The sequence below is a fragment of the Calonectris borealis genome, chromosome 2, assembly GCF_964195595.1.
Source record: "Calonectris borealis chromosome 2, bCalBor7.hap1.2, whole genome shotgun sequence".
NCBI lineage: Eukaryota > Metazoa > Chordata > Aves > Procellariiformes > Procellariidae > Calonectris > Calonectris borealis.
The window spans coordinates 12,946,961-12,957,393 of record NC_134313.1 but is presented as its reverse complement, the minus strand read 5'-3'; the positions used below and the strand labels follow the sequence as shown (position 1 = coordinate 12,957,393).

Genomic DNA, 10,433 nt, shown 5'->3' with positions numbered 1-10,433 from the left:
GTAACCTTTCCCTTCAGCTGTTGCATTTGCCTTCTGTTTTCCAGTCTGATAATCACCACGCTGTCCCAGTGATAGAATAACATCCTCCACTAGCCTTCCCACAGCAGCTCCTAGCAGGAGAATTATGCCAGGTGTAAAAGGTTCCATACCAAGACTGAAAGTTAGGTGAATAAACACCTTGCGCCCAACATTAGTCATGTTGAGTTGCACTGGAAGAAATATTTGTGCCTTTAAATAGCATGACAGGACTTTTCAGCTACGGCTATTTAATTATTTTTCTGTCCTCTATAGAGGAAAACTAACTTTTTGTAGTACAGAGACAGACACCAAACCTCTTTTCACTGTATATTCATTCTCACTAATGGTTCTTTTAACAGGAAAATTGACACTTTGGAATCATCAGTCCTGGCAAACTATCCAACACTTTTATTTCCAACTTCATTGTTCATTTGTGATACAAAAGTCAAACTTCCACAAATAGTTCTTCAGAACAAAAAACTAAATGATTTATACATAAACAATTACATACAGCATTTATAATGTGCAGTACAAAATGTACACTGCTTGGATGAGATACAAATTGCGTATCATGCCAAGATCTAAACAGGTGTTAATTATATAGCCTAGTGCTGATGGTTACATTTCATAGAGACAGTTGTAGGTACTGCCTTAAAGCACAGAAAAGATACAGTCCTGAAAAGCTGTACTTGTCTCATCTTCAGTCCCCAAGTCTCCGTTTCAGGTTTGGGGGAAAGACATGGTCCTTCTCCATATTCATAGAACAGTTCTGAATTCATCAAAAATGAAGCTAGGCACATGTGCTTCAACAACCTAAAGTAAACAGGGAGGCACAGTTAGGTATTTTCTTCATTTGTATGCTCTATCCACCTGCTAACAAGCATATCTAATCTAGGAATCAAGCACACAACACGATTGACCTGAACCACCCCGGCTTTAGTGCGTGCTCTCGCTTGGTGCACACAGCAAGGAAGGAGCACGATGTCAGGCAGGTAAGGCACGCCCTGGGCTGTGAGGAATTGCCGGGACCACAGGTACTGTGTAAGATTGGAGGAACACTGACACCCTCTCTGCTGTTTCCCCATGTAGCACCAGGCTGAAGTGGAAGCTGACACAGGTACCAGATACATCAGCTGCAAGACTGACACGGGGACTGACACATTGCACTGTGGGCTGGGAAGAAGAGAGAAACTGGAAGAATCTCTCTTTCTTTTAGCTGTGAGTATTAGCTGGGAAATGGCTTATTCAAGAATCATTGAGGTACAGCCCATAGCAAATAGGATAATGACTTATTTTTAATACCATGTGCAAATCATCTTCAAATGCAGTTCAGCTGCATTTAACCCTAAAATAAAGTCTCTCTACAAGCCCAGGCTTTCAGAACTTCCCTTGCATGTGAAATAAAGCAGCTGCCTGGGAAGCCATGCTTTGGCAGGAAGGAAAGGGAAATTGGACATTAGGAAAAATTTCTTTACTGAAAGAGTGGTCAGGCCTTGGAACAGGCTGCCCAGGGAAGTGGTTGAGTCACCATCCCTGGAGGTATTTAAAAGACGTGTAGATGAGGCCCTTAGGGACATGGTGTAGTGGGCATGGTGTGTTGGGTTGACAGTTGGACACGATGATCTTAGAGGTCTTTTCCAACCTGTATGATTCTATGATTCTATGAAATCAAGGACTGGAGATGGTGTTTTACCAAAATTTAGACTTGCTAATTAGCTTTTTGCCCTGCATTTAGAATATTGCTAAGTTTATTATTACTTAATTCTGCAACATCTCAGAACTATTTTACTTCTTCCCTTCCCAAAAGCCCCCCAGCAATGTATATGCTCTCTGAAGATTAAATGGAACAGACTCTTCTTAAATCCGCTCAAAGTTGAAATCCTTTCTATATTTTGTATGCTCTCTGTATTTTCTAGAAAATAATTCTTCCGTAAGGATACTATGACTAGTATAGGAATAGTTACACAAAGTACGCAAGTAGCACAATTTATAGTTCGTACAGAGTAAAAGAATTCATTATGACCCAATTCCTATCAGGTAACAGATACAGATTTTTCATCTGTATTTCTTTTGGCAATCTTTTACAGAACATCTGAAATGGTTCAATAGTGCTTTTTGGACAGGATTAACAAGTCCATTATTTTGGATATGTGTTTACAGATAATGCCACGTTCCAGAGTGGGTACGAGCAATCAAACTGCTAGTACGTAACCACAGCTCATCTGAACAGGACTCCTGCTCAGGGCTACATACAGAAAACATGGAATTCTTTCTTACCTTTCTTGGTAACTTTGTGTAGCGAATGTAATCTTCCAGGAACATGAGGGCACCCACTACATCAGCAGGCATTTCTGGTATCTTCTGGCTAAAATTAAACCACCATGAAGATCATACTATTACTAGCCAATCAGTTATTTGCATAAAGTTACACGAAAATGCCAGCCTTCAAATAACAACCGTTTCCACTAGGTACCATATGGTTCCATTACAAGAAGGAATAGTACTTTAATCTTACCTTTAGTCAAATTTATTGTTATTATTATGTCAAATATACTCTGCTAGAAAAACATACTGAAAAAGCAGTGATAATACTACTGAAGCCCGCTTCACAGGGTGATACTTAGGGAAAAAGTAAAACATGGATACCTTGTGCACTGTTCCATTGTTGAACGAATAAACTGACCGATCAGAGCCAGAAATTGTTCTGTGTATCTTGAGTGAAACTGTTTCAACAGGGTAAGGAGTCCCAGAACTAAAGGAAGCCAGTCAATTTGATCAGCTGGCCGTTTGCACACCACTCCTGCACAGAAAAAAAACCCCAAACCAACATAGGTTTATAAAAGAGAACATATTCTTTATAGCAGAGGCAAACTTACATAATATACTCTCTTGAGGTTTTTTGCTGTGCCTCCCCTTCTGCTTGCCCACACATAAAAACTAAAAACTAATGTAACAACTGCATTTCTTCCATAGTTAATATCATTAAGCCATTTGCTAAGGCTTAGGATGGAATGAGAAAGTCAGGAGTTTGGATTCTGTTTCCTACTCCATTGTATTTGGCTTCAATATTATAACAAACCTTCCTGGACATGATGGACCAATATCAGAAACCGAGTATTTTCTATGCAGATAATTTTACTATCTTCTCTACAGATAATCTCACATAGGTTTTCATTAGATTTAGACAAACAACAACTTACACAATACCTAAATTTCTGTTGTACTGGAGTTTCGGAAACTGGGAAATGAGAAATAGGAAGTTGACAGTGGGAAAATATGGCAGACGTTTTGTTGTTATGTAGATCTGAGAGGGGAAAAAAAAAAAGAAGGACACAGTTCTTCCACATACTATTTTTTTTTCTCAGTTAATAATCAATAAAATAGAAAAAGCAAATTGTACCAATCACCGGCATGTAAGTCTGACCTTATTTAATGGATTGTGAATGCCAGCTGCTTCCAGATAAGCTGTGATTTCATACAAAAGAGTGTTGTCTTCTTTAGGATAAGGTAGTGATGGGTTCTGATAATGTGCTTCAATGTCAGCCAGTATTGCTCTAAAAGGAAAATAAATTGATTATATTAAATACTTATTTAAATTATCCCAAATAAACCTTACACGATGCCACGTCATATTAATTTAAAAGCTTCAAAGACACAAAACCTGTAAATAGTTACAAGCAAGAGTAGATCACCTTTTTTGGAATATCTTTTTACAAACATCACATTTGTTTCAAAATCAGCACGACACATTTTCACTGTTCTTACTTCTCATCCAAATATGACTTCAAATCCAGGTATAACCAAATGCAGTTAGTAGCTGTGTTGTCCACTAGCATGTTCATACAGATTACTTGCCAAGTTATTTTTATATATATATATTTAATGTTTTTGTTGGGTTCAAATTCAAATACTCATCAACAAAAACCTGAATACAATCAGCCTCCGTATTTTTCCGTAATTTTGATTTTAAGGATTGCTGAGCCGGTAATAATTACATCACAGTGATACAAGCAGCTCTTCAGCACATTTTGCTTCTTACTTATTGAGATTTTCCAAAGCAGCAGCCAAATGCTTGGAGTCAAACCTGCAGGAATAATTTAATTCATTGGTAATCTGTCGTCTTAAAATTTGCATCTGGCCAACCTGTTGAAACAAACAAACAAAAAAAGGGTAGGGGGTTATACTGAACACAACAAAGGAGTAAAGTCAAACTACGGAAAAACTTAATGAGTAACAATTTACAGTTAAATAGATTACACAAGGTCCTCATTACACCTAACAGCCTTTGTAGGGCTGCCCAAAGCAGCGACATACGTAGTGGTTGGAGCTATTTCCTCGTTTTGGTAACGGAGCACTGATTCAGACTGCCTGCAGTCAGAACTGACAGACCCCAACTGTGCAGTGCAGTCAAAGGAGAGGAGCATTCACAGCGCTCAAGATTTACACACAGTTCATGGTAGCAAAAACAGGCAGTGTGAAAAGGGCACTAAAAAGGTAACAGATATAAAACCCCAGTTACTTGCTTTTTTCCCACTGGTCAGTGAAAGTGCTTGTTCTCTTTTCCCCACCTCTCCCTAGACCTTAAGGTCAGCAATGTCAGGGATAAAAACCAACAGAAGCTTGTTGCAGTCAACCTTCCCCTTCCTTCCCTGACCTTTCCTCTTCTCTTCAGTAACACAAACAAACATTCACAGTACTCTGAAAAGCATGGGTCGCAAAATATCATTACACAGACAGATAAAGAGACATGTTAATGGGATAGCTTGTTTAAATTTTCAGCATGGTAGACTGCCTTCTGCGTGAACAAGGCAAGTTCAGGAAATACTGCTGCTCCAGACTTCAGCCTTAGGTACGTTACATTCACAAGGCACTGTGGGGAGTCTCAGAGCTCCTGATACTGAGCACTAACTTGGTCTTCCCAGATCAGATCTCCAGTGCCAGACTCCATTTTTGGCAAACTATTACATATGAATCTCAGCGCTAAGCACTTGTGAAGTGTGAGCTGTCCATACAAACGAAGCTCAGGAGCTCTTGCAAATCCAGGCCTGCTTCACTTGTGATATTACAGAATTCCAGGTCAACATAATACAACATTATAAAATAAGCAGATTAAAGTATATAACCAAAGAGCCTAGAGTGAATTCTGCATATCACTAAGTCATGTAAACCTACCTTCATAATGGAGTCTAAATATGCTGTCCAGATCTTCTGAGTTTTTGCAATCGCTGCGGAATAAACCTTGCTTGAATTTGCTGAGAAAAGAAGAAGGGTGAGGCATTAAAAAAAGAACAAGTAAGAAGAGAAATAAATACAAGTGTACAAAGACAACGGCTTTCTTCCATCTTAACCAGTAAGCACTTACCTATAATTCCTTTGAGAGGACTGACAGCATTCATAAGTGCTTTTAAGGTCTCCTGTACTGTCCTGTCACGCAATATATTTTTCTGAAACATACTGAGGAAATTCTAAATAAAAGAAAGAAATAAGTAAGTAAAATCCTCACACATGTACTCTATGCTTAATCTTGGTGGTACAAGAGCCACATTTTTTAACAGCAGGGAAAGAATATTTCCACAGATGAAGGGTGGAGAAATTCTGTAGTCAAGACTTCGTGCTTTTCTGAGTTATGCTAATCAGTGTTAGGACAGTTAGCAGATCCCCCTCATCAATATGTAATACCCACTGTAGACAACTGTTAGTTCAATTTTTGAGGAAGAACTGTTTTCATCAATTCTTATTTTCCTTAAAATCTTTAACAAGGCCAGGACTGGATTCTTCTCAGAAAACAAAAAAACTTGGTTTCACATAAAGGTATTAGGGAAAAAGTCATTACATAGGATTGACAGCTTATTTATATCATGGTAGACCCAAACAGTCTAATTCTTTGTTGATATCTAGACAGAAAAATAGAAGTTGACCTGAGATCAACTTTTAAGTATACACAAAGTGTACACCTTCAAAAGGCACGCTTTGCAAACCACTGTTTAATGTAACACACAACCTGGTGTTACACAGCACCATTTACTCAAGAGTACCAACTTTCATAATTATATCTGTAACTGAAATTCTTACCTTTGGGTTTGAACACACATTTTTCAAATGCTTTTGTGAAATCAAAAAAAAATTGAAATATTTACCATTTCAAAAATTAACAGATTTTTTTATTTCACTAGAAGTTATTAAACAATAAAAGCATCGTGACCTTGAGAAACCAAAGTTCAAAAATTACCTGCAGTTCCTTTACAATCATGAAACACAGCAGCCTGTCTAAACCATTGAGACCAAAGGTACCTAAAGTATCTTGGATCTCTGAGAAGAGACGACTATTGGTTAATTCCTGATGAGTTTTGATATCATACCAGGTGTTCATTTGGTCAATGTAACACGTGATTCTGAGGAAAAATTAAACAAACAATTACTTCAGAATAAGCAGCAGACAGCTCCTGTGATAATCTGAGTACTGAGTTATTTTATTCAGGCAGAGATTAGAAAGACTCTCTAAGTATCTCAGGTGATGTTTAGTTACCCCTCTCTCTGCAAGGGTTCTGTCACCCTTCCCTGGTTTCTCTCTCCTCTATTTGTGTAACACACTGTTTTCCTTCTTAGACTAAAATCACAACTTTTCTAGACTAATATTAAAATGTACAGGATGGATTCGGTAAATTTGGTTTTAGATAAAGATGGTGATATGACAGCTAAGGAAAACCTATTTGTTGTGTATTTTGTTTGTATATGGTGGAATTGGAGCAATTCAATGCACGGTGCTATAATGCAAGCTTGTGACATACAGTACTTACTTTGGGTCTGTGATCCTCAGGATTTCTCTACAAAGCCGACCAATAAATGTTACAGATTCATCCACAGGTGTGAATTTTGGTATGGGAATATGAGTAGACTGGTATATGCTTTGCCAGTCTTGAATCTGAAAAATAAGTTTTAGAGTAATTTGCAGTGTTACCATTGCACATTTTTAATTTGTTTAGAAATTTTATTCCTTTTGCTTAATTTAAAAGTAGTGCATTGTAAAACAATATTGTAAATTACACACAGTAGAACACTATAAAATGAGAATAACGCAAAGAGAAGAATGAGTCTTATGACAAAAAGCAAGCAGAAGGTAAGTGTGGAGGCTGAGGGAACTACCTACACTCCTGGTAAGAATTCCATCTGCTCCTTTCTACAGTAAGACTAGCCACCATTTTGTTAGTTAAATTTAAGATCTATTCATTCAACCCCTTGTGAAATATCACAAAACGAGCTGGTAACTACTGCAATCTTTCTAAGCCTGCATTCTCATGGTAACAATAGATACAGAGAGGACTACTGTGATTCAGTAGTTACTTTCTGTTTTCTTTGAGAAAGAGAGGAAGGATATTGTTCTCTGGCAAGAGATATTAAAATATTCTGTTTGGGGTACTTTGCTCTTCTGTACAACTAATGCAGTGGGGATGCTGAAATCATTCGGAAAAAGCTGGGGGCAGATGTTTTACACACTAGTTAGCACATTTAGTTGAAGTCATAGCAGTATGGATTGTGCACAATGGGGTACATATGCTCCATCATTCACAAGCTTTAACATCCAAATATAAAGACATTTATCAACATTTTACTCATTCTTGACTAGACCTTTGTTCTTAAGAAGTTATTGCACTCCTGTTCCACATTGTAGTTAATAATACGAGACACTTCCTCTTGCCAAATTTTTAAGCCGTATATGTTGACATAATCCTGGATATATTCAAATGACCGATGGAACCCATCCATTGTGGCTGCCATTTCTTTCAGTTTGGGCATCAGTTCACTTGGCTACAGATGGGGGAAAAAAAAAAAAGATAAAAACAAAACTGTGAACAGGTAGAATACAAAGAAAATGTAAAAGGCTTCTAAATGCCTTTACACAGCAACCTTGAGAGGATTTCAATATGCTCCAGCCAGAACTGAAAAGTGCTGAGAAATTTATCAGTGGTTGTTTCATATCTGAAGTAATTATTCTTGCTAAATATTTCTTCCTCCTGCTTTTAATGTTTATTTTAGGCTTCAGTGGTACTATTAATTGATCTGGGAGACTCAAGAATCTGGACACACTCCTTATTCTGTCATTGTCTTTCTATGTTTACCTGGCTTATACATATCATGTGTTGTCATCAGTCATCACAGACAAAGACAGAACTGTGAACTCAGAATTGATAGGACACTTGGCAATAGAATTAAAATATGCTTTTTAATTCTATGTACTCTTAGCAGTTTATAAACTCATTTTCACATCAAATAAGGCATTCCAAATAACCTTTAAGAAGTTCAAAAAGTGTACTTCTTTACCAAAAGGAAATCTGCACAGAAAAGTACAAATTATTTTCTAGAAGGTAGTATCATAAAAGAGGTCCCAGAAAACCCAAGATACATTAAAAAAAAAATTAAATCAAGCTATTACACACCTTGGCTCTAGGATTAAAGATGAGTCCCCTGTGAAGAGCTAGGGCTACCCGTTTTACCAGCTCCTTCCTTATTCCATCCTCTAGTAACTGTTTTGGGTCCACCTAAGTAGAAGAAACATTTTTTTCTTAAAGTCAGAAAGGTATAAAAAAATACAAAGGATTTCATTTGTCCCAAGACAGATATTAAATACTTATGACGAATTGGAAAGCACTGCTAACAGATGCACTTTCCCACCACTGCTTGTCTAAAGAATAAATATTTAAATACTTCTACTAGACAATAAATGACTCCTTTAAGTTGAATGGCAAAGGTTTGTAGTCCCCATGTTCAACCTTTGTTAATGATGCATTGAGAATGTCATACAATTATAAGAAGCAAGTACACATTAAGAAGTGTATATCTCTTCAACAATACTTGCTCCTGGTCCTGAAAGAGGTATATCTTAATGTAGGAAGAGCACTCTTTGCCAATGGAAGAAATAGCTCTTCAGAAAAGCTTGCAGTCACTTTTCGGGGGGCGGGGGGGGGGGGTAGAGGGGTGGGAAGAGTGTCAAGTAAGGTTGATGAATCTATTTACAATGAGGACTATGGGTTCTTAACAACCTTAAATAATACAGTTCTTATCTGAATGCCAAATTAGGCATCGCCATTTGAAAATTTGTATGCAAACTTATTTTTTCCCGTCTTTTTATCTTTCCTCAAGGTCTTGCTTAATGTCCTGAAACATCTGTGCTAAAGTGCTAATTGAATGACTTCTTCCTACTGGAATAATGGAACATTACCTTGATGATACCAACTAAAGTAGTTTTCATCATGAGGATACCTTCAGTGAAGATTGAAATCGCGTGGGTTAGCTTGGCAACCTTTAATAGAAAGAGAAAATACAATTTATTGAAGTGATTCAATAGATTCAAATAATTACTCTAAAAAGATATATCTTTCCCAATGGTAGCTTCCTATTTTAGATTAGTGTAATTTGCACTGATATACTTTCAATTTTACATCTTCTTCTAGACTTACTTATAGTACAATAATAATCTTTCTTTTAATTAGATCAATATAGGTATGTAACCAGTAGGAAAGAACAGGTAACTCTCACAGGCTTTACCGAGATTACGGGAGGAAAGACCTAGCTGGCTAAATCATGTGTGTACCAAACATCATGGACAAAACTCTAAGCTGTCCCTTTGAGCAGGCTAGGGACACAGCTTGAAGTAGTTATTCCATAATAAAGCCTGCTGCCAGCAATGAGTCCAGTATTTCCACTGATTTAATACAGTAGCACATTTACTTAGTTTTAAATTATTAGGTGAGCACCCTTAGCTCAGAGTTCAGACGAGCCAGCCTTTTGCCGTTAAGACATTTACAACATAGAATAGAGACAACATAGTTCAGACTTACAATTCCACAGTAATCAAAAGTGAAAAGCTTTTATGTGAGATGATTAGTTTCCCCTCTACCTCCTCAAAATAAAAGAAATATTGAATACTGCCTCTTCCTCCATCCCTGCCCCCCCAAATGTCTTTCCAAAGTTTAATGGGGGAGTCTGAACCTAGTGTTTAGGTCTGTACGTCAGCTTAATCCGAGACCACAGCCTGTTTATATAAAACTCCTAACAAGTGAGCACTTTGAAAAACTGCTGGAAAATGCTGGCATCTTAACTGATAATTGGAGAGCTAAAAGATACGTTCTCTGAGGGAAAGAGTTACTGGTCTACTCAGGATTTTGCTCCTCATCTTCCTCTATTAAAAACAAACCCAAATAATTTTAATGTTTGCTCACTCTTCCAGACTGATAACAGTGCAGAAAAAAAACCTACAAAAAGCCAATGAGCAATAGCAGCTTTATCTGATCAAATCAATGTGCCTCCATCCTGTCTTCACATTTGAGGGCAGCAAAAAGCTTAAGCCTGCTGACTTATTCAGTCTTCAACCTTCTTCTCCTGGAACAAGCATTCCAATTCTGGAGAGCTTCATTTCA

General features: G+C 37.4%; 1 protein-coding gene across 3 annotated transcripts in view; it reads right to left on the bottom strand.

The window, feature by feature from the left end:
* Window positions 1-403: 403 nt before the first annotated feature.
* The window catches only part of WASHC5 (WASH complex subunit 5), a 28,754-nt gene continuing 18,724 nt past the window's right edge, over window positions 404-10,433 (bottom strand). For 2 of the 3 annotated variants that reach the window (XM_075141163.1, XM_075141164.1), the window contains exons 17-29: window positions 9,236-9,316; window positions 8,454-8,555; window positions 7,645-7,824; window positions 6,816-6,940; window positions 6,248-6,410; window positions 5,381-5,483; window positions 5,191-5,270; window positions 4,058-4,161; window positions 3,443-3,572; window positions 3,226-3,322; window positions 2,665-2,818; window positions 2,296-2,383; window positions 404-831 (exon numbers count right to left, since the gene is read on the bottom strand). In XM_075141163.1, coding sequence (XP_074997264.1) covers window positions 775-831; window positions 2,296-2,383; window positions 2,665-2,818; window positions 3,226-3,322; window positions 3,443-3,572; window positions 4,058-4,161; window positions 5,191-5,270; window positions 5,381-5,483; window positions 6,248-6,410; window positions 6,816-6,940; window positions 7,645-7,824; window positions 8,454-8,555; window positions 9,236-9,316 — 1,464 coding nt within the window. In that variant the 3' untranslated portion in view covers window positions 404-774. Of the gene's footprint in view, window positions 832-2,295; window positions 2,384-2,664; window positions 2,819-3,225; window positions 3,323-3,442; window positions 3,573-4,057; window positions 4,162-5,190; window positions 5,271-5,380; window positions 5,484-6,247; window positions 6,411-6,815; window positions 6,941-7,644; window positions 7,825-8,453; window positions 8,556-9,235; window positions 9,317-10,433 lie in introns of those variants that run through there. The other variant, XR_012672256.1, reaches the window with a different exon arrangement.